Below are 27,185 nucleotides of genomic sequence, written 5' to 3' on the forward strand. Positions count from 1 at the left end.
TTATATTTTATCACAACTTGTCGTCGTTGAAGAGAAGGTGGATTAAGATGATCTTTTCATCATCGTTTTATTCCGAACATAGTGTATACAATTGTTACTTTACACATGTTATATGTATATGTATATATATATCTCTATTAAATTCCTCAGTCATAAACTTAAAATAGAGTGTACCATGATGGGCGGAAGAGTGATTCTTTGAACTGAAAGATAGATACTGGACTAGATAACGCAGTTTTTCGTGAGTATGTATAGTAATGAGATATACGTATATACGTTATTGATTAAAAAAAAAGAGAAAGAGTAATGAAATATGTGCATACACGTAGAACAAGGGCAACAGTCTTTTTCTGGCACAAAATCGAACGTAATCCTTCATCGAGCATATCGCGATCGCAAAAGCTTTTTCTTCAACTTTGGAAATGTATAAATTCTTCTTTTTTAAATGTGTACATATATGTATGTATGTATGTATATATACATATATATATATACACACACATACATATACACATATATAATAACTTGTAATTCCAGAGAGAGCTTCTGGATAATTATCTCGAAAAAAATCTCTTTACACATATATATAGAACAAATATATACATATATGTATATCAACATTCAAAGATCGCTGATTACAACTTGCGCAATTTCGTACGATTTTTACTTCTCGACAGAAATGTGTCTTGCTCTCACATTGTACAAGAATAGACGTAAAAATCGTTTTACCGATGCATAATAGGATTTTGCACGACTTTGACACTAATATGAAATGCATTCCCAAATGCGTCGCGGCGAAACGTAGCCGCGTCGTCGAAATCCGCACGAAACGTTGCTATTCGATACTTTTTAAGAACAAGAGGTCTCTACGATATTAGAATAAAATTTCACGGAGTATCAAAATAATTATTCATGCTAATATATATGTCGAAGTTCTCTTCTACAAATTGATCGCAGTAATTCAGAGAGTAATTCTTTCGTTTAAACATTAACATTAATCAACCCTTAATTAATCGCATTTTTTACGCCTAACATGTAAATTTAGAGATATATAAATCCTTTTTTCCATCAATAAAAATCTAAGTCAGATTGTTTATTGCTTGAAATTAAAAGATCACATCAAAATTTAAAAAAAAAATTATCAAAATTTAACTTAACGAAACGCGATTGATTAAGGATTAATTCTTTCTTTCGAGTTTTCATGGCATTTTCTTAAGCCTATCATTGATCCATATCGGATATCGATCAATCCTCTGGAGCGTCACTCGTAAAACGAGCAGAAACGATCTCTCTCAGGCCGCTTGAAAGAGCAGCCAGCATCTTCTTGCCGCACGGCCACTCCGTTTAAATCACATGCCACCGGGCTTCGGAAGATTTGTGTCGTAGGCTCTGATCACGTCCGTCTGAGTTACCGAACCACCCTCCTCTTGAGAGAACGCGAAACCATCTGCATCGCGCAGCATGCGCAATAACAAAGGTCGCAATTCGTTAATTTCTGCCGTAAGAATGTCCATTAATTGAGCATGCGAGATGCAAGGAAAATTGTGAAGAGTCGTATCTAGCGATGGGCATTCAATTTTTTTTCTTCTCCATCTTCGAGTAATTCAAACGAATTATAAAGATTTCGAAGATTACCAAAAATTTTTATATATTTGAACAAAATACTCGAAATTAAATTAGTTAAATTCTAAATTTTTTTCAAATCTATCAGTCCATCGCTAAACGCGTCTATGACAGTTGAAAATTCGAAATTATATTAATATCTTTATCGATTTTTAATCAAGCGCTAATATTTATATAGCAAAAATGAAAGATTTTATAATTTCAAATCATTCTACTAATTAAGATTGTAACAATATATATATATAAAAAGTGTTCTAGAAGTGCCGCATTTCCTTTCGTTGATATTGAACAATATAAATCTATAAATTCTAGAGAACAAAATAAGAGGAAAAGTGTGCGACTTCCAGAACGCCTGGCATAATTAATATGCATCTCGCGATTGCTAAAAAAATATCATTTTCAACTATAAGTAACACGATGCAAGTGCGAAAATGTGCATTTAGTTGTCAATTCGTCGTAAACGAATTCTCTTTCGAAAAGTAGTCAATACTTTAGGACGACGATAAAATAAAGCTTATACGGACGGACGAACGGACGAGAAACGGAAAGCCGTGAGAAATTAAGCGCGTGCTCAGGTGTGAAATAAAGTACGAAGAGACATTAGATAAAATTTACCTAGTAAGAAAGAAGTTCGCGAAGTATATAGAGTTATGGGGAATAATATAATCGAAGGATATTAAGAGAAAACCAGGTATCGTAAAGAGAAATTTTCCCGGCGAGTTATGTGAGTGTCTGTGGAAAAGACAACTTACGTGATAGCTCCACCTCGACATTGACTCTGGAGGCGGCATTCGAGCGCCTGGTGAAAACATTTTTAACGTTTTTCAGCAGCCTCGCCGTTTCCGTCAATCTGCAAAGCCGGGCATTCAGCAATAATTTATGGATTCTCGGCTTTGGCCAGAGAAAACACCCTCTCACGTCCAAATTACATGGACACAAACGACGAACTATAAATCTTTTCAATTTCTTTCTTTCTTTATCTTTTAATAATTTTACCCTTGGAATGCTCGACCAATAATAGTTCCCAATTTCAACGCGACTTTCATATAATTTTTTTCACGCCGACGTCGATTACATATGTGATAATAAGTGCGGTGCATTTACGGTGCAGGAATTAAATAAGAAAAAAAAAAAGAAAAAGGAAATGTGAAAATTAAACGTGAAGAATGTGAATTTACTCTACAAGATTGATATCCTCTTCATTTGAAGGGATTAATGAAATTTTAATTAAAACATGCACGTTGCTGAAAAGCTTAATACGAATGCAATTTAAGCGATATATATGTGTGTGTATGCGAATAAAATAGTTATATGCACACTTATTCCGTTTAGGGAATCGTCTTGAGCTGCATCGAGACTTCGTGAGGAATTTGCGTGACTCGCATCTTAGATCGCTGTGCTGTGCTCGGCTTTTACAGCGGAACATTGGACGGTCATGCGTTCCTGTTAATCGGCCATGTGTTTTCGCTTGTCGATAGAGAGTGAGCGGAGAAAAATATAAGTGGGAGATGCGCACTGTGTATACATTATGTACTACTACTGGGAGGGGTACTTACACCTCGCGAGATCGGCGATGGCATGCACAGACCTGCACGGGGTACCACGGAAGAGAACATATCAAAAAGAAACCGCATTAACAAACGGCAATTTTACGGTACACAGTGAACATTAGTATAATACACAGCGATACTAATTCTACTAACACTACTAATTCTACAAGCGCCGTTATTTGAAGAGAGTGCTCTACGGGCTTTACTTTATAATGCCCCATGATTCTCTCAGTTGCGTCTTTATCATGAATGGAGGTCTGAATGTAACAAAATTAATCTAACTCGAAATATTTTTTTGTGCACGTATGTATACAGAGAAAAAAAATACGGGAGGGATTAGTTTATTATTTAAAATTATGCGCTCTGAAACATGTATTATATGCGAATAAGGTGGTGAAAATTAATTCTTCTTAAGTGATGAATGTAATGTATGTAAAGAAAATCTTTAATTAAAAATAATAAAGATATCCCGTTAATAACAATGATAATATAATAATGGGCGTTTTTCAGCAAGCGACACAGAGGACACAGTATAACACAGTGAATCATTTCATCCTTGTTTACATTCGGCAACCAACAAGGATGAAGTGACACTGTGTCCTCTGTGTCGCTTGCTGAAAAACGCCTAATAATAATATAACAAAAAAAAGAAAAATTATATCAGATATACACAGTGGAACTTGTCATGTCATCATATTATAGCACATTATTTTTCATTTACAATCTTTCCAAAGTAATGGAAACTATTGACTAGAGAGAAACGAAAGAGAAGCTACTTTTCTCGTTTACAATTTCTTATTTACGATCTTTTCAAAGTAATATAAACAATTGACTAGAAATGAAAGAGAAGCCACATGAAAGGTTCTACTGTATATAATAGACATAGCAACACATATTTCGTATGCTCAAAAACATAAATATTGTATAAATTAAGCAATATATAATTATAATAATATATTAATATGTATAATTATATTAATATATAATTATGTTAATACATAATTATTAATTAATTACATCGCTCTGCATTCATTAAATATCATAAATATTAAAAAAATACAAGAAATATATAATTATATACATATAGTTTTTAAATTAAATAAATAAATAATAAAATTTCTTTTCAAGCCAAGAATATAAATATTTCCGAGTCTATGCAGAAATGCGTTGAATGAATGATTTGCAAGATATACACATCTATATGCGTCAATAGATATCGTTCAATATTATATCATACAAGACTTATCGCGCACTAATAGATCATGTACTCAAGAGGAATGTATGCGAGGAAGACGTAGTAATCGTATAAAATTGAAACGCTTACTAGCTTGGCACTTTAGGAATATACAGGATGGACGGACTGTTCAGGAATATGGAATTTGAATTGTTGCGGATGATACATGCTCGGAATGGTGCGTAAACCACGAGCCACGTGCTACAAACGGAAACACTCTCAGCCTATTGCGTCTTCGTCGCGGATAGATCAAGGTCCAATATCGACTTAACCATCGCTTCGTCGACCTCAATCTCCTGTTTATAATTCATATTTATCGACTCAATTACGAGGCAATAATATTAATAAGCGATATAAAACGTTTTGCCTTTTAGATTGCACTCCGATAAACAATTAATATGTAAACGAGCATCAAACAACGATGTTATTTTAGGAAAATTGTTAATTATATATATGATCTTTAATTATATACATGTTCAGATCATATATAACTAGATCATATATAACCAGATTAGATTAATGATTGTTACATACATGCACCTAAATGCACCAAAAAATAAAATTTCATCCAAGGTTAGTCAGACCACCCATGTATTGTAAATTTGTTCTATAAATACATAGTACATAATATGACCTAAAAAGCCATGCATAGTAAGTTTTAATCTCAATCAACACAATAAAACATATATAGTTACTAGAATGATTCATGCTTTTTTTAATATTAAACTATCTTTGCGATAAACCTTTTAAATATAATCAAATAAATTAAAATGATAAATGGAGAGTCTTTTTGTTTTTCAAATAGCCCAAATTGTCGGTTTTAATAATAATATAACGCAACTTTCATCTTAGACTTTTTGATTTAAGTTGTTAGAAAACATCTTTTCTATTATCTAAGATGCAATTTAATATCCCCTATATGTTAGTTTTAATAAAAACAAAATGGAATCACTTACGAGCTTCTGTAATCCTGGTTGTTGAATACCTCACCAGGATCGGATTTCCTAATTTCATTTTCTCGGGCTGCTTCCGTCACCGATTTCCATACTGTATTCATTACTCTGATAATAAAAACAATTACATATTGATATATAAAATATGCATCCTGTCTATATTTAAGCATAGCATTACTAACTAATTAACTATACTTACGCATTTACTGTAATATCTAACAGCAATACTGCCGTTGGTATTAATATAAGTCCCAGCCAGAAAACAGGCGAAGAAAATAACATCTTGTCATTGCCTAACATCACAGCGCCGACATTTAAGACGGGCCAAAAATTACTACAACAATAAATATATATTAAGAATATATTATGTGGTCTATTAACATGTATGTCTCGAAAAATTCTATAATAATATGTTATAGGAAAATAGATATATTTTTTCTTCTCTTACCTATATATAAAAATAAATAAGAACCAGAGTATAATAGATCCCCAGGTTGCTAAATGAGTGACCCATGTCCATGAGTTTATTATTAGACCTGCCTTCGCGCATACTGTTACTACAACATACTAATATAATAACATAAGAGTCACATATATGAGTAGTATAGTAATATACATATAAAAGTCTTTTCTCACAAATCTCTCTCGTGGTTTATATAATGTAAAAAATATTGTATGATACTTACAGTATAAACAAAGTTTCCTAATAAAAGATAACCGCCGTCTCTACCATTCCCCCAAGCCACATCTTGTTTGAGAGCCATAAGTGGCAACCAATAAAGTAACGCCGAGTGAAATAGTGCATTTATAATCCATATCCAAAATATCTGTATAGATAAAAAATATACAGATATGTAAAGAAATTGATATTGAAAATCTCGATTCTAATTATGTATCACAATTTGTATAGAACTTGCATAGAACTTGTACTTACTCTAATACTGAGAAACGAGTCGCCGTTATTCTTCGTCGCGTATAATGCTGGATGTGCTAAGCGAGTTTCTGCGGAACATACTTTGTCAAAGAGACCCATAGCTAATGGAGGCGCAGCGGTGAAAACCTAGGAGAAGTATCAAATCATTGAAAATTAATTTTATTCTTTAGCAAAAATATCGTACGGTTTATGAAACTTACAACGTTATAAAGTCCAATGGACCATCTTTCGAAAAGGATTTGTCCGGACCAACCGGAATAAATGGCAAACCATAATTCAATAACATATAGACAAATATTCTTGTAAAATGAGTATAAGATTAATTTACACATTCTACTATAATTCCAAGAACCGTGAACGAATAATAGACGTTTTAAAAAGCGAAACTGTGCGATGGAATAATCAGAGGCACAAGCTGCTTGAAGGCCTTCGACACCCGAGATACCTACAAGAATCAAAATCTCGCGATATTTTAATAATCAAGAATATTTTCGACAAAAACTGTGAGCTATATACGTATTTAAATATATTTAAAACTTACCGACGCCAATATGAGCTTTCTGTATCATAGCCACATCGTTCGCACCATCCCCGATTGCAAGAGTCACAGCTTTCTTGTTACTCGTAATTAAATCAACTACCTAAATATAAAGGAGATAAAAACATAACGATAGATCATAATCGATAGATTAAACTTTACTGCACAAGTCTCCAAATTACAAATTAATAGTAAATCTTACCTCAGCTTTTTGTATCGGCGACACTCTGCAACAAATAACTACTTTGCAAGCTGAACACAATTCCAGGAAGTCCATTCTAATATCACAAGACAAAGCATAATCTAACGTACTGCCATCTATAATTAGAGCCACATTGTTTTGGCATTTTAAGTCTATCCCAAAATCAAGGCAGCGTTGGATGATAACTTCTCTCGTTTTCTATAAGATACATAAATTTGCATTGCGCCAACCGTGAGACTTAAAATTTTGATGAGTTGTTTACTTACGTCCAAAGAAGATTCATTGATTATATAAAGAGGCATTCCATGTGTTATTAGCTTGCACGAATAACCGATATTTATGGCGGTCTCCTGTTTATCTCCTGTCAACACCCAGACTTTGATATCAGCTTGTAAAAGAGATTGTATCGTTTCCGGTACCTATGAAATTATGCAAATTGTAATATTATATATTACAAAATTATATAATTTTAACATGTTTATCTTTTCAACGAATTGATATAAGAAAGAAAAAGAGAGATTAAACATATTTCGTACTTGATCTTGCAATTGATCCTCGATCGCAGTTGCCCCTAATAATGTGAGTTTAGTTTCAATAAGATTCGCAGCTTGTTCCAGCATATTTTCACGATTTATCATATTAATCGATGCTTTATGATACGATTCGCACCACCGCTGAACCAAGAAAAATTATTACAAATGATAAATATTGACACTTATAGACTGGCTTCTTTTTAAAATAAAAGAGAGTTAATCTAACCTGATAAACGTTTTCAGGTATTTCCGCAGCAGCAAAACAGAGCGTTCGTAATCCTTCGCTAGCGAACATTTCCAAATGCTCTAAAGTCACCTCACGAAAATCATCTACATGTTCTTGGTCAAGATCGCTAGTTTCTAAAGGAATTGGTGTTAATCTCTCATAGATTACAGAATCAGCACCTTTACAAAGGATTTTAATTTTCCCCTCGGGAGTTCTCATAACTATCGACATTCGCTTTCTGGCTGAAGTGAATTCTATTACATTTAGTATTTCGTATCGTAATACTTCGCCTAGAGCTATAATTTCCACGTAACTGGGCGTTCGTGTATCGAACACGTAATTAAATTTACGTGCTCCGTCTACTAATGCCCTTTCATCTAAAAAAAAGAGAATATAAAATAAGCTAAATATATATACATTATACTCGAATATTTAGGTAAATGAGATTTACCTGGAGATGCAGCGTGATAAATGATAGAATTATCTATTTTTTCGGGAATAACTGTATGACAAACTGATAGCATGATCATGAATTCGTGAAGTACAGCCGCATACTCTGCTTTCTTCTTGTCTATAGGATTCGAAGAGTCCTGCATGGATCTTCCTTCGACAATATCTTTAATTAACTCACAACTGTATGTGTTATCGCTTGTGCTTTCATGATCGTTTGAAGGAATTGGCAAACTATAAAATATTTATTTTCTCGAAGAATACACGTATTTAAATTATCAATTGCTACAACAAAAAGACTGTATGTAGTTGGATAAACTTACTCGTACAGTTTTCCACCGACCGAACATCGTTTGAATTCCATAACGTTTTTCGTAAGAGTACCAGTTTTATCCGTGAATACGTAAGTCACCATTCCAAGTTCTTCGTTTAAATTACTCGTACGAGCCATTGCTGGAGTATCCGTCTCCGCATGATACATTTCTATATCCATGTTAATAAATGTGGCTTGAACGAATCTCACCACTTCGAGCGTTACTTGTAGCGATATTGGTATTAAATTATTGAAGAGAATAATAAATGTCAAAAGATTAAACGCAAAGTTCTTAGTTATTTCCTCTGCAATGAGAAGATAGATAAAAATTTCGAGTATCTCCGCGAAATATATGCGATGAGTGCATGCATGAGTGCATTTACCTTGTAAGCCTAAATACCAGAGGCCGTCTTTGTTGGCGTTCGTCCATATGACGTTGAATATCGCAGAAAGAATACACAACAGAAGAAGTATGAAAAATAGCATCAGTATCTGCGTGTTGATCAACCGATCGATGGTGGAGCGTTTCAATGGCGCTGTCGTGGTATTATTCTGCATGAGTTTTGTATCGTGCCCCGTGTATATGACTATGCCGAATATCCATTGTGTGTTCCGCAACATCGCGCCACGGAGTAATAATTGATCAGGCCCTAAAGCTACGCTCCTGTGAAAGAACAATACTGCTTGTGACGTAACGACACATAGACGCATTGACGCACACGAGACAAGTTGAAAGACGAATAACAAACTCTGTGTGTGATATGAGAAATAAAGCAAGCCTAGATATGAACGTAACTTTCATTATAATATCGGAAACAAGTAACGAGATAAACTGGCGCAAGGAAAACGTGCAGCAAACAAAGCGTATTATGATGTATTTAACACATGTCTGTATATGACATATATATTCTTACTGCTTATTAGTCTCTCGTAAAACTCCGTGGAACTCGTACAAATGCCTGTTGGGCGGCTCGCATTGGACGTTGGCGCGAAAATTCATCAATTCCGCGGTATCCAAAAGATTGGCAGTGTCAGGATGGGCTTGTCGTATCTTCAGATTCGTCTCGCCGTCCAGATTGGCGGTCTCTATAAAGGACATACTCTGTGGCTCCGATGACGACAGCAAAATCAGGTCAGCGGGGAAGAAAGTGTTGTTACGAACCTATGCATATTAAAGAAAGCGATTCTAACTCGAAGGACATCGATTGATTATTAGCAAATCAATAATTCTGACGAAAATGGAAAGCAACCTTAACCACATCGCCGACGGCCACGGCACGCCACTGTATCCACTGCCAGCGCCCATCTCTCAGCACCTCCACCTCTCTCATATTTATTTCATCGTCTGCTCTGTGCCTCTTCTAAAAATTACCGGATTTTTTTAATTTATTGTTAGAATATCGATACGAAGAAAACGTAATTAATGTTTTAAGTACGCACAACATCCTCGACTATCTCCTTTAAAGCGGATACGCTGAGGATGAAGATCAGTGGAACTAACGTTGTCCAGCGTCCTGTCGGAGACACATCTGGTATTTGCTAAATTTAAATTGGGAAGCATGTTAAAAATTTGTAAAATTCGAATATTGCCTCAAGATGCAACGAGAACACATAAGAATTATTTTTTTATCTTAAATCTAGTTGTAAAAGAATATTTATGAAAAATTTGTGCTAGGAAATTTCGATAGTTTTTGTTCTCTGCGCTCATTACAATTGTAATATTTGGTGTAACTTGGGCTATATCTATAAACTACCTGCATAAGTGCGATGAACAGGAAGAAACAGTTGCTGTAACGACGGAATTGCTCAAACAAGAATAAAGGTATGAACGAGAGAAATGAATACTTCGCAGTCGTAATATGATTGTTTTTGTATTTTGCCGGCTGATGAGGTGCGTTGACAAAAATAACCCTTTCTTCACCGTCAATGTATTGCGTAGGTGGCTGGTCGTCATCCTGCGCGCCACCATTTTCCGCTCTTACCGGACCAACTATAACATATACAAACAATAATGCTTGCTTATTTTATACGTATTTTTTGACGTAATGCATATATATAAAAAAAGAGAAAAAATCTATAAAATCTATAAATAAAATATATATAAAATCTATAAATCTCTGGAGTTGACAGTTATTTATTTTCAATTTTCTTTTTAAAATCAAAATTATAATTAAAACAGCTAATTTTATATTATATTATATTTGAATAAAAGTCAATGATATTTTTTCTATAAAAGTTTTCCCACAAGTTTCACATTCGTTTCTTTTCTGTTCCCCAGTTACAGAAATACACACTCAAAAGGTCAGTGTAAAAAAAAGAGACACGCTATTTTATCAAAGATTCTAATCATAAGAATGTATTATGTCCAAGGAAATGACACTTGTGTATCATATATGCACGGATATTTTTCTATCTTATAGTCTCTGGTTGTATAATGTTCCGCCCACGATCGGTGAACTGACAGTTGTATTGCGACCTGAACAATACGCAAGAAATGATCGCTATAAAAGTATCATACGCGACACGCTAAACTTATTGTTAGAAGAAGTAAATAATACGGGACATGGATATATCCCCGATAATGCGCATTAAACGCCATTTATTTTTTTTAACAATCTATACTTACCATTTATATCGTGCGTATAAAATAATATTAATCTTATGACAGATAAAATATCGTTATCATTTTCCTCTTTATTCTTTTGCTTCTCAGAAAATTAAGAATTAAATAGAAATCATATATTTACTACATATAGATTTTGATAAAACTCAAACTATAATAACTTTTACGTATTTCATTAATATAATATTGCCGTGTAAATAATTGAGAAAAATAAATAATATTAAAAACTAATTAATAATGTGTGAACGTGAAAAATGTAGTATATATTTTTCTATTATTTATATAATAACATATTTATATAATAATTTTCTATTACTTATATAATAGCGTCATAATCTTCACCGTGAAATAGCTACAATCCTAGAGAGAAAGATCGGAGATAACGCTTATCAACAAAAAAAAATAGAGTGCTTTTATAATAAATCATTGTTCAATTTTTATTGAATAGTTCAATCATGTTGTAAGACATAGATTAGATTTCGTATAAGAAGTTCTTTTAAAATTAATCAATTGAGATTAGAATCGATACGTACACACAATGCCTGTATTATGTATGCAGATACTATGCACTTACTATGCTTGTATAATAGTGCATAGTATCTATGCATCATATCTATAAATATAATAGATATATTTCTTAGAATTGATACAAGAAATAAAAAAATTATAAATTCTTATTTAATCTCAACACTATTATTAATTCTATTAAGTATGTATTACAAGATAACGCTAGAAGATACTTATGAAACGAGAGTGTCAATAGTTTAATGAAAATTGTCTATGCTTTTTAAAAAAGCACTTGATAATGCCGATAATTATAGAGCATTGAAATATCATAAATTAACTGAAAATTTTCTGATATGTATATATATAATTCATACATATATGAGTTGGTAAAACTGCACATTTCGTGAATAAAATGCTAGTGGTAAAAACCGGTATTTTCCGAAAAAAGTGATATCGATTTTTCTATTAAAAATGTTAAAATAAATAGGAAATCTTTTTATTTATATTAGTCAATTAAAAGAATGTTTCCTAATTTATCCAAAATAAAATCCGTAATAGTAAAATTAGAAATCGACGTAAATAAATTAGTTTTTTGTTAAGTGGTAAATGCGAATCAGATCTATATTAGTAAAAATTTTTAATTCTGTAACTAGTACATTTTTTCTATTAATTAAAAATTAATATAAAATTTAGTAACATTTGTATTTCTAAAGTTTTCGTTTTAAAAATGTCACATATCAATGAGTTAAAAAAAAAAACTAATATTATATTGACCTCATTTTTTAAACTATAGCGATAATTAATTAAACCAAAAATATCTTTTGCATTAAATTATATAAATTATATTTAGTTATTTTTACAGTTTTTGCCAATTTTATTAATATAAAAATTTTCAATATTTATTACCCAAGCAATTTTTACTCCGACTTACGGGTCTGGGCATGCAGATAAAGATGCACTCGGGATCTGAGCTCGTTGAACCACTGTACCAGCTTCGTGGCCGCGACTTCCATGATCACTCGTCGTAAAATCCGTCACACATACGTATGTATACGTATATCTCACATGTCATCGAGACGGGCTGTACGTCCGTCCTGATTCATATTTAATCTCTGTGAATACGAGAGCGTCTTACACGTGCACGCGAATCGGAGCTACGGATCGGAGCATTCGTAGCGATACATCGGGCAGGAAGCTCGTTCGCGTCAGTCTAATATAGTAGCAGGTTAGATCGCCTCAATGTACATATATATACACAAGCCTCAATAATAAATAATTCCCCTTAATTGCATCGATCGGCGACACACGCGTCACGTCGCGTCACGACGCCGACGTCAAAGCCGATCGCGAGGCGAGGTGCGTCGTTATTCGCCACTACGTCCATTTCACGGGAAAAAATTCGACACGACCTCCGGCCGCCTCTCGTCGCACTTTTGAGGTTATGCCGCACGAGCGCGATGGAGCTGACGACGTTCGCGAATGACGGGAGACGAATAAACAGCTGATCTCTTACTGCGACTCAATGGCTGCGTTCAACAGAAAAAGCTGCTTTGCAACTGTTGTAAAATTCGTGAGCTTGATTGGTGTATGCTCTTAATTTTGACTGAATCTAAGAGCATACACCAATCAGATTCACGAATTTTACAACAGTTGCAAAGCAGCTTTTCCTGCTGAACGCAGCCAATTACACACTTGTGCGGTCGCGACGAATGCCGAATGACAAGTGCCGTGTCCGCGAATGTTTACGTGCGATAAAAAAGCCTTGACGTGACGCAACGTCGTGCGACGATAACGTTGACATCACGTGCTCATAGCGCTGTGTACGTTATATAGGGTGATCCATATGTTCCGACATATACCGTCTTTCCGAAAACTCGATCATCTAGCATTTCAACTATATATTTCGAAATATATGGTATGTTAAATTATTTCTGTCAAAAAAAATCATCTTAAAATTGATTGAAAGAAAGGTTAAAAAATATATTATCGATGTTCAAAAATAATGCATTAGATGTAAGACACCATGTATAATGCGGCATGACATTTAGAAATATCTTAAATGATTTACGGATAAATTCTGTGTAATTAATTAAAATTAATTAACAATCGACAAATAATGACGGAAGGCAAATGTAAATAAAAGTATCGCGAATGATGGAGCGCGATGCGAGATGTTTAATTATGCCGGTTATATATTGATTTTCCAACCTACACAACGACGACGTAACGACGCACTACGCCATATGTTTTTATTCGGGAGATAACATAATTGCGTAATATATGGTTGCGCGATAGTGGGGTGTCGCATAATCCAGGCATTATTATATCCCATCTCCCTACGACAGGCTCGCACGCGAAGCGTTTGCGCTCGTTTATTCGACGATCGTCTCGTTAAAACGTCGATTAGCATTTCCGTCGTATGAACATTTTGCTTTTTTTTACGCACTTAAAACAAGTCATAGAATATTCATTCGTCGATGTATTATTAGAACTAATATGAACGTTGGAGCAATTATTATTTATGTACGCGATTAGCAAACAATAGAGGAAGAGAAATTAAAAGATTTGCATTTATATTTGCGTTTATGCGAAAATAGAATTGCGTGACACACACTCTTCAGTTTTCTATTTTACATTGAAAAAGAAGGAATATAAGAGATATATTAAATACATTCAAAAAATGTTATGTCTTTTAGAAAATTTACAATTTTGTTTACGTCGAGTTTTTTTTCGATAGTATTTTTTCTTCATAGATTAGATGTTATAGTAGTGCTATAAATATGTACATACGTGAACCTCGCGTAAAGCTGAGGGAAAATTGTGTTATACGAGCAGCAGAATCCGAATTATTTATAAAACGAGCATCTCATTCGTATTCAATCTTCATTTTAACGGTACGGTACAAAATTTATCCTACAAATTACTTTATATTTTTTTTCACGCACGATTTGATATTCACAAAAATCAACTTCGCAATAATTCAATTAAATTCCAAAACGATCATCAGTCGTTCGTTTGAATAGGAATTTCGGACGCGATATTTATTTCCTACCCCAAAACAAACCTGGTATCTGTCAGTGCACTATCGAATCTCTTAGAGAATTCCTTCCCTTTTTATTTTATCTTCCTCTTTTTTCTTCCCCTTTTTCAATCCCTTCACTTTCAAAAAATATCCAAACGTAAAACACTAGTCCCGAAAAAATCGCACGGGCGAAACTAAAATCCTGGACAAACGAATCGGCACATCTCGTCTCCGGCGATCGATCGAACGAGCCCTCTTTCAAGGCGAGAAGCCAGGTCTGTAGCACATCCGCCTGGCAATCGATCTCTCACCTTTTCCCGTGCGAAAGAGGAGACGTTTCCTTTTACACACGCACTCGCACGTTACTTCCGCACGCAATTTTCTGAACGATACGATACGGAACGGAACAGATACCGCACGCGGTACGATCGCGCTCTCCCGAGTCGGGATAACGATCCGAGAGCGTCTAGCACGTCATCGCACGTCGGAAGGAGCCTTCTCTCTCTTGCCACACCCCTGCCGACGACGATGACGCGTCAGGCTACGTGCCACGTGCGTCGTTAACGCGCACACGCGCCGCGACATCGATCGCGTTACCGGGAAATCCGCACGCGGGACGCATCGCTATTAAATGCGGCGTGTCCAATGCGGCGCTCTAGGGGATGCTCTCTTTTTCTCTTATTTTTCTAGCGACAATTTCGCCCTTGGTGATTGGCACATCGAGATCGACCGTGGCTTTTTTTCGCGCCGCGACGCAATCCCTTGCCCGGAGGCACCGAAATTGTGATAACAAATAATGGAATATAGCCTAACTCCTTAATCGTGATTTGTAAGGTAGGAAAATTTCCAAGAAAATATCTAAAAATTTCGGGAACGAAAACCATGGCCTCTCTTTCGTCTCGCGATTCATTTATCTCCTTTCGCGACTTTACTTTTTTAATTATTTTTCAGCAAAATTTGGCGCCTGCAGCCGATGCGGCACTGCCCGAGGGGTGGCCAGACAAAATGCGTCAGTGAAATGTTCACGTGTCGTGTCGCAAAACGCATGCGCCCATCGATGGCAACAAGTTGGTGTCAGCACCGACCGTGCTCAGGAACCGGGACTGCGATCCGGAGCCAAAGGATGGGAGAGCGTGCGGCATGATGACTATATAAGTTATCGATAGGCCAAGGACATGCCGGCGACGCGCCACAATGGGGCGGTTCTCTACACTACACTAAACAACTCGTTTGGCGCCGTTCAGCAAACATTTTACGAGATAGAGTCTACTTTACTTGAGAAATGCGACTTTTATAATATCGAAACATTAGGGCGTGTGCACACATAATTTAACATCTTTCAAAGTTTCTTTTTTGACGAAAATATCAAGGAGCTTTAATAACTTTTCGATTAAAACGCATGAAATTGAAAACTTGAATAATTTGAATAATATTCCTATTATTACTTGTTCGCCTTGATGTGTGGACTTTGCGATAAAAAGTTTCATTTTTGAGATTATCTAGTAGAGCATAAACTAATTATGAGTAATTCCTTTGGAATTATGTACGCTGAATGTCTTTAATGACTTAATGGCTTTAATGAATTAATTTGCTCGACTTACTCTCGGAAGTCGACTCCGGCGAGCCGGTCTCCTGGAGCTCGATGTGCTCCCGCGCTCTTCGTCTGCTGCTATTACGCGTGACCGGATCCAGACGGAGGCCGATGTTGTCGACATTGTCGATGTCCCCGAGATCGATGGGGCTGCCGATGATGAAGGGCCCGGTGGATTCTTGTTGCGCGCCATCGTTCGCTCGATTGCTCGTGGGCGACACGTTGTTACGAACATCATTGTCGTTGCCATTGCTGATATTGTTGTTGTGCGAGGGCGTATCGTCCATATGAGGTATGGAAGAGAGGTCCGGCGGTGTGAAGGGTCGCAACGGGCCAGGGCTGGGAACCCGGGGGTTCCCTCTGGCAATCGGTTGCATTGACTGTGCCGGCGCCTGAAACAAGCCGACGACATCGATCGATCTTTATACGTGATCTAACCGTATACGCGTCAAATGCGTAATAATGATGGGGGGAAACAATACGCGTGAAAGAGATAAATTAACTCATCTATGCAAATTTTTTTCAGCTCTCAACTGGTTACTCATCCGATACATCTATTTTAATCGGTGTTTCTTCTTTTATTTCTCTCATGTTTCTCGGAATCTATTCATATAAGAACCTGTTACAATGAAATCGGAGACCTGTGTTTAATTAAGCATGCAACGACGATATTTCTTCGCTGATACATAGATCGTAAACACATTGCCCATATATATGTGATAGAACATATCTAGAATATATCCGACGACCCTGAAAGGAATCGTATTAACTCTCAGTCTCACGTGGCACATACGTCACGGTTCATTCACCCGTTATTGTTTCGCCGTATACATCATGCATGATGTAATAGTTCCATTTCTAGAAATATTCCGCCTCGACAAGGTAAAATTGATTGAGCCGCGGTGACCCGATTTATTCGTTTCCCTGAATTGACCGGAATTGGCAAGCTTTCGAAACGAAATCGTTGAGTCATACAGAGGCGAACAAAGTGTCCTATAGAAATCAAAATTATATGCACGTTTTAGAAGTTTAAAAAACGATAGGAATTTTTTAAATATATTTTTGATTAAACCTTTATGACATTTGCTTTTGTGTTATAACATCCGACAGAAAAAAAAAATTTTCAAGGCTCTTTCAAAAATAATCTCATAATTAATTGTAAGATAACAATTGAATTTCAATTAACATCATCATTTAATTCGCCATTTATTTCTAGACTTAACAATAAGCAAAAATACGTTGCGTGCCATTAGGTTGTCCTAGAATTACGTATTTGGTACAAATAGTGCCGATGATTCTTAGTAATGATAATGATAATGAATTAAACGATAACTCAACGATAACTGCAGATAGCTTAGACTGTAACTTATAACTTTTATATGTGTGTGTGTGTGTGTGTATTATGCACATACACATGTTTGACTTATACGAATGTATTAAATTATTTCAGCGAAATGCATGGAATACTGATAGCGAATATAACAAAGTAACGAGAATATTTAATTGGATAACCTTGTATGTTCCGAATGTTTTAAAAGAATTATATCTAATAAAAGTAATGTGCCTCCTTTGGGAACGCAAGTTTAGTTTCTCGACGAGGTACGAGATCGATCGCGCGCATTTCCACTGTTGCATTTTTCCACAATAACGATAAGAAATCTTCGAAATAGTAATGTCAGAGTGGTATTACGTAAAGCTCAATAAGCATATTGCACGATTACGTGCATTGAAGTTAAAATGCGACATTGAAGGATTTCACCGATCTTTTTATTATTTTATATAACCGCGATGGCAGTAAAACGCATATCGAAAGTAGATAAACATAAGTAATAAAATGAAAATTTAAAACATCACATACAACGAAAAAAATATATTTTGCGAAGATATTCTTTTTTATTTTTACCACATGTTTTACAAAATCGCAATAATTCGTTCCATAAATATGCACAAGAATGTCAAGATGAGTCGGGCTTTAGTCAGTTTTTCCGTATAGCATAAGCAAATATAAGAAGTGCCAATGAAACGCTGAGACAAATTTTATATGAGTGTTTTTTGATGAGTGTAGAATTTATTGGACAGGTGATATTTTCATAACAAGCGAAGTTTGCACGCGTCAGCGACAAATCTATCACAAACTTACTTCGCAAATGGTATCCTCGATTACGTAAATTCGCATGCTATTATCGGCTGAATATTTTTAGCTGATTTAGACAGTATAAGATAAACAATTACTTATTATGTCAACTGTAATGTCAGATGTAATAAATCTTTTATATTAAATAAATCTTTTATTCGAGAGAAAGAAATTCGACGAAATCATTATTAATATATTTTATATATCTATCATAAAAGATTACTCACTACTATTAAACGCGTCGTCCGAGGCTGATTTTTGGACCTCGTTTTGAAGTCTCGATTAGTTGCTCATCAAACTTATTGTCTCGCCTTATCGTTGATTCGCGACTGACAATAATTCATCATTTGGGAGGCTTGCCAGAGAGATCAAATAAACTAAGTAAATTACACGATGATTGTCAGGAATTGTTTCATTAGATACTTTGTACACTTTAATATAACGCACATGCGCACATGCGCACATAACAAAGTACATGCGAATGATTGGGACTAATGGTTCACTAATTGTTCCGATATCATATGGAAGTGATAAAAAAAGACGAAAAATAAATTTTCGATGACTCAACAAGTATAACTTTAACTTCCTTTTTGCAGAAAATCATGGCTATGATGGAAGACTTTTGTGCGACATGTTGATTAATGAAGACGATTGCCATTCAATAAGAAAATGATTAAACAAATGATTGAAAATTTCACTTTCATCGAAAAATTACTGAATTTTTTCGGTCAAATTAGAAAAATGTAAAGTCACTCTTGATTAAAAATTTTAAAAAATTAATAATTGTTGCTTAAGGCACTTTTTTATGACTTGATAACAGTGCGTTTTATGTTCTTTTATAATCATTTTTAATTTTATTTTATAAAAGTATAATAATTTAGAATGCTGACTGTGTTCCACTTAATTTCACTTGCATTAAAAATGATTGTAGCTATGATTTATTAAGTCCACTTAGGTCTATTAAAACCTATTCAAGTCCACAATAACTGCAGCACACGTGCAATAAATGTTGTATAAAAAGAAGTTTTTTTGAGGTGGAGAATCGTCAAACGATTAAGACATCGTTCTTATCATAACTAGAAAAAGGCACTTATCACTGGAAGAATAATGAACAACCATCGGCACGTACTGGTCGACACTGCGAGTAAAACTGCATTCGCGCGCGCGAACTGCATCGATTCGATTCTTTCCGTGAATTTCTGCCAATCGTGGGCGTCGGAAAAAAATCGCTGTCTTTTATATTAACAACGAATGTTGCGAATGTTCCAGTTTCCTAATCATCGTGTAGAGAATACAGGGATTATGACGGCGGCATCGAATGCGCGGGAGCGGCTTTTTCACGGGAGGACCGTCCAGAAGTCACTGTTAGAAATCCAACGTGATAGCAACAAGGTACGGCCAATAGGAGCGAGCGAACCGATCGATAGCACAAGACACGAAGTTTCGATAAGATCGAGATTTCTATGGCGCGACCTGACTGTCCATTCGTGTACATTGTGTGCACCGAGACTGTCACAAATTCCTGTGGCTATCTTTGATAGATAGATCTTTGATTGGGATGGCTATCAATGATCATATCTCTTTGTAACCAACATGAGAAAAAAAGAATTGTGTTTGCAACTTGCAATTTAAAAAAAAATGGAACCAATCAGCTTTAAAACTGTCTTTTTTTCGTACATAAAAGAAATCATTAGATATTTTATATTTCATAAGAGACACTAAATTAAGCGACAATATTTTTATTTTTAATTATTGCGTTACGAAAAATTATTCGTATAGGTATTTTAAAAATGTACATCGATTTCTTTATTTGAAAGGAAATGGCGGAATAAAACAAAGTAATAAAAAAGCTTGTACAAAGATAATAACAAATTCATTGAAGTTATCTTCAAATCTGAATCAGACTTAGGAGTTCTTAATTATTTCTATTGGCGTGATTGAATACCATTCCATGCGACGTCTTTCTAGAAGTATCGATGACGTAATCCTCAATCAAGATAAGATTTCATTGATTGTCGAGTCGTGCAATTTTATTAATCTTTATACTTGCGCGATAATTTTGTGTCTTAATAAATAAAGAGAGTACGTTAAGGATTATCTTATAAATCGCTTATAAAATATTTCTTCGTTTAAACTTAAATAGAATTTCGATCGTCTATCTCTCATTAAACTATAATTTCAGTGATCATTCTTATTCATTGCACAGAAGCTATTTGCCTATAGCTATAACTTATTCTCGTCGCGTATTAAAATTGCAATAATCGCTCAACACGAGGAAAATTACACGTGCTACTTCTCAAAAAAACCTGCGACAATTTCTACAGTGGAGGGAGAAAGACACGAAAGATCCGCAGCGCGAAACATTAATAACGCAAATACGATATCAGGTGAATAGGTCATCATGATGAACAGAAGTGCGATGATAGAGTGCAAAATGGTCGATATTATCGACGATACTCCTTTCGCGACAAGGTCATCATAGATCGGTCAGGATCGTCGGCGGTAAAGAAACGTTGAATAATTGAATTTTATCGAGTTGATAATGAGACCGTGAAGTGCGGCCTATATGCGTCAATTCGCTCCGTTCTCGAATGTATTATGAAAGGACGCCCTTTTGCAGGAGCGAGCGGGTGTCGTTAAAACACGTGTGTCCTCTTTTAAAAGAGCATTCACACTCGGCAGCGACCGGTTGTCAGAAATGTCGGCTCCCCAGAGTGATGCTCCCTTTTCGCGTGCAAAATAGCGAAGTAACTCGCCTCCATACTTGCCCGACTTATCGAGCTAACCGATCGCAAATTGACACTTCCGTTATGCCGCGATGCTAATAAGCCGACGTAATTAACGTGACATGGAGAACACAATGCGAAAGATGATCATGCACAATTTTCTTCCTTTCAGCGTAACGCAAGAACTTAATGATTTGTATTCTATTAATTATTATCGCGTATTATAAGCATTAAATTGTTTAACTTTTTAAATATGCTGTACTTTTTATTATAATTTTATATAATCACAATAAAATACTTGATATATATATCTTCATATGAAATGCCACAATTGGCATTTAAAATCTGACGAGTATTAAATAAACATCAGCTAGAATCAAAGAAAATCTTTTAATTAGACAAAATGAGGATACGAAGAGGTGTGGCTGTCAACCTGATCGCGTACGAGCATTGATTCCATAAGAAGGTGTGTGCTGTACATGTGTACGTGTTTGCAATTGATAATGATGCGAATCTATCGATAGGCCGCACGTAATGCCACACCCTTCTTCGAAATGAGGCCGCATGACCTTTGCCATTATCAAAAGGGCTCACAGACTGAAATTAATGCAAAGGATTGTTACTTCAGAATGAGTACGATCGTTATCAACTATTTTGTCGTAAATTTTATGATCGTAATCTCCCTCTATTTCTTGCTACAAAATTATTCATAAATGTTAATTGCAATATATTTATGCCTTCATTTATTTAACCATTTTGAATAAAATATTCAATTTTAATATGTAATAATTTAATATATCTAATTTCATATAATTTACAGTAAATTTGTTTTACGATAAAAATTGCATGCATGCTTTTTAGACAGATATAATCAGTGAAAAATAGAAACATCAAGGCAAAAATATTCCGTACAGTAAGACAGGGAATTAAAACTTCTACTACTTGGAGTCAATATGCAAGTTCGCGCAATAAACAATCGCGCTTACGAAACTTTAACCATATATATGAGTCGATTATATAACTTGCCGCTGCCATCGCGCAACACGTCTTTGCTCGTATTATTTCTGTGAGCACAGTTCGCAAATTTAAATTCAACATTTGAGATTCGCGTGACATTACTCGTCACGTTATCCGTCATGAATGAAATTTGTGCGTGTGTAAAAAGAAAGAGAAAAATAGCCAATAATCCTTTCAAGTCCACATGACGATCTTTTTAGACAAAAAGCTTTTATCGGACATTTGGGTCATCAGGTATCCACATTAGCCGCACCCCGTAAAATCACAAAGAATTTGTCGACCCTGTCCAGTTGCCATATATCATTTATCTTTCTGGCTATCTTTGCGAACTAATGAAAAGCAATTGTTGGCATTGGGATACGCCTAGTCCGATGATTATCTGCTATGCTATTCCCAAAAATGCGGAAGATCGCAAATGTAAATCGAAGAACAAATAGTGTGTACGTCATCGTCAATGTGAAATTAGCACAGTTACACAACATATGCCCCAAGAGTAATTTCTCGATTGACTGCTTTTTGAAAAATAATCACGACTCTACGAATTTAATTTATTTATATCTATTCAATTAATTTATTTTAAAAATATGTGTTTGTTTTTTAGATTCTATAGATTTTTACAGGTTTTTGAAAAAATTGAATATTTAAACTCTCTCGCGTTCTTCTAATTTCTCAATAACTTATTGTGAATTGGCTTCAAACGTGCGTGCCATGAGCTCAGCAAAACATACTTCTGAAACTGGCATTTTCACGAAATATTTTGATTGCCAACTCGGACAACTAGAGATTACCTGGAAACAGGTTGAACACGAGAGGCAATGTCGAGCAACACGTTGTATGAATACGAGTATGACTGGATTTAATTCTGTAAACATTGAATAGTTCATTCGCGGAAAATTCGTGGAAAATCGAATTTGAAATGCTGAGCCGTCATCACATGTTTGCGCTATATCATTTACTTTGAGAAGAAAATTAAGGATTTTAACTTCAAATAGCATTAGCTATTTATATTTAACATAGTGTTTTTTTTCTCGAAATTTAAATAAAAATTATTGATAATAACATGTTTTATTCATCTTTACATATTTTTCTACTTTATATTTTCATAAAAAGTTGAAAACTAATTTGCTACAAGAATCGTTCAGATAGATAGAGAAGAATATACATTTATGTATATTCTTCTCTATCTCATTCAATTCTTCATAAATTTGACACAGGGGACGCGGAGAAAATACCTCTAATATTCAAGCACTATAATATTGAAGCATGTCATAACGGCCGTTCCCATTCTTTATAAAAATAACTTAACATAACTGAAATATACAGAATGGAAAATTGATGTTTAGCTCATGGAAAAAGAATATTACATCCGCCGTATCGCATAATTACAATATATTAAAAATAGATGGAAGGACAAAGTCTACTTTAATTAATTTGCATAGAACATCAGTTAATAATTACAAGCTTATTACACATATACATATGCAAGAAATATTTTGTAATTAGAATAAAATGAAGTTCTGTTTTTGGGACAGTATAATGTCAAGATCAAATCTCACACCCACACATACTCACAAACATAATAATTGTAATAATTAATATTATTATTAATATTATTGTAATAATAATTGTCTAAATAAAATCAAGACATGGGAAAAAAGAAAAATATAATTTTATATTTAGCAGAGGCGAATTAATTTTACTGCGAAACGAGATGTATAAAAAGCATAATATTCACGCTTCTCAAGTTCCAAGAGACGCGATGTTAAATAACTCTTAAAAGCACCTGTAGCATGTAATTTCATGTAATAAAGAGCTTTATAGATACAGAAAAGGAGGAAAATTTTAATTAAAAATAAAGGCATGGAATTGTGGAGCTATATTGGGAACAGACCTAGTAAATTTCATATCATGAATAAAGCATTCTTCGATAATATTGACGATTATTTTGTTGCAGAGCACGGGATTATCGTTTGATTAATTTAAATTCTGTTTTATTATTCTGTTTTATTAATCAAGAATTGATTGAGAACCGGCTCTGATGTAAAATGCAATCGGACTTGGATTTTTCCACGGGAAATAATTTTACGCTAGGTACGCGAATCGTTCTCGAGACTGTAAGTAATGTGACTGTAAGTATAGTGCTCCGGATTTAATGTAATGGTTGTTTTTATCGATCATTCAGGGCGTAGTTGCTTCAAAGCTGCGGATTCAGGTTTCCGAATGAAAGAAATGATGTAGAGACTTTATCGATACACGTCGTTTATGCTCAAGACTCGTTATGTTGAGAGAAAGTATCAGTTCTTCGGTAACACATTATTTGCATGAACGAAACCGCTGCTTGTCCTCGTTCAATCAAATATAAGGTTAATAATATTCAAGAAGAATCGATACGCTCGAGACATTAAAAAAGTTAATAATTGCTTCAAGCTGTGAAACTGTAATATTCTATACAATTTTACGATATCCTTTTTAATTTATCAAATAATGATTGAGCTGCGTATATTTGAAATTTATCTCGCTCATCGCGATCAATATTACAAATATTCAATATTTTGGTGGAAGATAGACTACTAGTGATATTTAATGCAAATTGCATACCGATAATGCATCAAATTTCAGTATGCCCGGCTGCTTGAACAAACGCTACAACGATAAGTCAGGTCAGGGAAATCGATGCATTATGCAACAAGTAGTCAGTTGCCAGTGACGTTATGCTTAGGGCGATAATCACGAGAAAATTCCAATCACAAATATTCAGGCAAAATTGCCGACAAATCATTCACACGCAACTGATAGAATATATCTCTTCCGGTATGTCTTATATCTGTCAATGACAAATGAATCATCAAATATATCTAAAGTGTTTACGAGACAATTCAATTGTGAAAAACTAACTGTTAAACCCTTGTTGTTACGAAAAAGTAATCGTAACGTATGCTCTGTCAGCTATAACTTTTTATTGAAATAATAATTGATAGAAAATAGTTTATATTCTTTAATTATTAAAGTATTGTTAATTATTATCTTTAATTATTATTCCAATGTTTTATTAAGCAAGAAAAAAGAGTAAAATCTTTCTCTGCCAAACTATATTAATTTCTATCTTTCCATTATATTTGCATTCAATTACTTTATATATTTTATATTTAATTTAATATTAATGATAAAAGTTCTTAAAGTTCAAATTTTTCATTTTCACATATTCTTAAAAGTATAAACTAAATTTATATTTTTCCATTCAGTCTCAATAATATGTAATACAAAACACGATAATGGTATAAAAATAAAATCAGCTGACACATTAATGTCACGTACGACTATAAAGATATACATATATTTCTGAATCAAAGTAAAAGTAATGTATGATAAATGTTTTGTGTTAAGATTATATATTATTTTTTCACTTTCTACATTTTAAATACTCGCGCAGGATCGAAAAGCAGGATCACGCATACTGAAGAATAATTGACCTTGTGAATATTTATCAGGCGTTATCCTTGGCATTTTTGTCGTGCCTCAAAACGGCTTACGCGTATTTGATGTGTGTGATATCATACACATACACATGAATAGATGCACATTTAGCACAATAAAATGTTCTAGAAAAAGAAATGAACGCATTCTCCGCTGAATTATTACCGAGTATTATTTTCTTATGTATTGTGCTAAATATGCATATAAAATATAAAATCTATTCATGTGTATGTGTATGATATCACACACATCAAATACGCGTAAGCCGTTTTGAGGCACGACGAAAATGCCAAGGATAACGCCTGATAAATATTCACAAGGTCAATTATTCTTCAGTATGCGTGATCCTGATTTTCGATCCTGCGCGAGTATTTAAAATGTAGAAAGTGAAAAAATAATATATAATCTTAACAAAACATTTATCATACATCTCGAAACTAAGCATTATTTCCAGATAAACATATAAGCGGATTATGAACAAGATTAAGATAAATCAGAAAATTCTTGGATTTGCAAAGTTTCAAAGGAAAGTACTTGGAATTCCACAGAAAATTGTACAGAGAAGCAAAGAATAATTTAAAAACAAGCTAATTAAAAAAAAAACTTAAAAAAAGAAAATGCTTATTTTCAAAGGACAAAGGAAAAAAGAGTCGCCTTATTCGCGTCGCAGCTAAGGCCACGACTGCTTGAAATCCGCCACTGACACTTACATATCAACGGGTTAGTCTTGACGTGTCCTTACGTGGGCGCCCTTCGTCCTACATATATGCTACGTGCACTTGACATCTCCCACTGCCGCGTTCTAACCTCAAATCCCATCGCACATATATAGGCGCACACATGCACGCGTTGTAAGAGAAGACAGGGAAGAGAAAGAGAGAGAAGGAGATAATAACAAACACTCACCCGTGCGTAGTCGCGTGTCCGCATTGACTATGCCGTCGCACACATACCGCCAGCTCGTCAGCATTTCACGGCGTCGGGAGATAAATCCGCGCGTACTCCAAGGAAATGTCACACGCACGCACGCACAACACGAGCGCGCTCACACGCGCGCGCGTGCGATCAGCCGCCTCGGCTCGGGCCGCGACACGCTCGGCCGCATGGGGGAAACGCGCGTCGTTCGAGCGAGAGGTGATCGACGTCTACGATGACAGTGACAACGGGAAAGTCGAATCGTGATTCGAATCGCCGCGTCCGCGCGCGCGATCCGCGGCGGCAAACTGTTGCGGAAAATCGCGAGCGCTCCTCACGAGGCTCTCGGCGCGTTGCTCGTCATAGGTGGGATACGTCCCGACTGGACGTAGAGACTGACACCGTAAAGACGCTTGCTTCGACGACGACGTTATGCAAACATTTATTATTAATTCTCTTCGGAGCCATAGGCGGGAAATGCGGCCGTCCGCTCACTCGCGTCGGCGGATCGCGCCCCGCGCCACTCGCCTCCCTCAGGTGGCAGCAGATGTCAACTGACGGAGGGTTGCGTTCGAAAGTCCACCGTCGAAATTAATTAGTGTTTGATTGACCAATCGGGA

The 27,185-nt window shown here is 35.2% G+C and overlaps 1 protein-coding gene and 1 long non-coding RNA gene across 14 annotated transcripts; one reads left to right on the forward strand and one right to left on the reverse strand.

Moving 5' to 3' along the window:
* Window positions 1–48: 48 nt before the first annotated feature.
* LOC145961825 (putative phospholipid-transporting ATPase IA) lies at window positions 49–27,033 on the reverse strand. 13 transcript variants are annotated; one of them, XM_083082321.1, is made up of 22 exons: window positions 26,557–27,032; window positions 16,310–16,691; window positions 10,311–10,546; window positions 9,997–10,095; window positions 9,807–9,917; window positions 9,471–9,718; window positions 8,940–9,220; window positions 8,567–8,861; window positions 8,245–8,477; window positions 7,794–8,170; window positions 7,571–7,708; window positions 7,301–7,453; window positions 7,035–7,232; window positions 6,836–6,935; window positions 6,495–6,739; window positions 6,295–6,420; window positions 6,047–6,187; window positions 5,809–5,927; window positions 5,560–5,694; window positions 5,364–5,468; window positions 3,180–3,211; window positions 49–1,447 (listed from the first exon to the last, which is right to left on the reverse strand). In XM_083082321.1, the coding sequence occupies exons 1-22, from the start codon at window positions 26,578–26,580 to the stop codon at window positions 1,350–1,352; spliced, it is 3,876 nt and encodes a 1,291-aa protein (XP_082938447.1). In that variant the 5' UTR covers window positions 26,581–27,032; the 3' UTR covers window positions 49–1,349. The 13 variants fall into 13 exon arrangements, with proteins under 13 accessions (XP_082938447.1, XP_082938411.1, XP_082938432.1 ...); XM_083082285.1 differs by lacking the exon at window positions 3,180–3,211 and adding an exon at window positions 2,376–2,473 and having other exon boundaries at window positions 26,557–27,029; XM_083082306.1 differs by lacking the exons at window positions 3,180–3,211; window positions 26,557–27,032 and adding exons at window positions 2,376–2,473; window positions 26,361–26,443.
* Window positions 12,711–18,590, forward strand: LOC145961899 (uncharacterized). The gene is made up of 3 exons (XR_014435737.1): window positions 12,711–13,601; window positions 15,399–15,542; window positions 15,660–18,590. It is a non-coding gene; the product is annotated as an uncharacterized LOC145961899 (long non-coding RNA).
* Window positions 27,034–27,185: the final 152 nt, after the last annotated feature.

This window comes from Camponotus vicinus, unplaced genomic scaffold (assembly GCF_025532165.1).
Source record: "Camponotus vicinus isolate PSW18456_S1 unplaced genomic scaffold, iyCamVici1.0 SCAF_1, whole genome shotgun sequence".
Classification (NCBI taxonomy): Eukaryota; Metazoa; Arthropoda; class Insecta; order Hymenoptera; family Formicidae; genus Camponotus; species Camponotus vicinus.

Coding starts and splice junctions, on each gene's coding strand:
- LOC145961825 (XM_083082285.1), bottom strand. CDS start 26,580: ATGCGGACACGCGACTACGCACGG. Junction 10,547..16,309: donor GCCGGAGTCGACTTCCGAGA/GTAAGTCGAGCA, acceptor TATATGTTATAG/TTGGTCCGGTAAGAGCGGAA. Junction 8,171..8,244: donor TTATCACGCTGCATCTCCAG/GTAAATCTCATT, acceptor TCTTTTTTTTAG/ATGAAAGGGCATTAGTAGAC.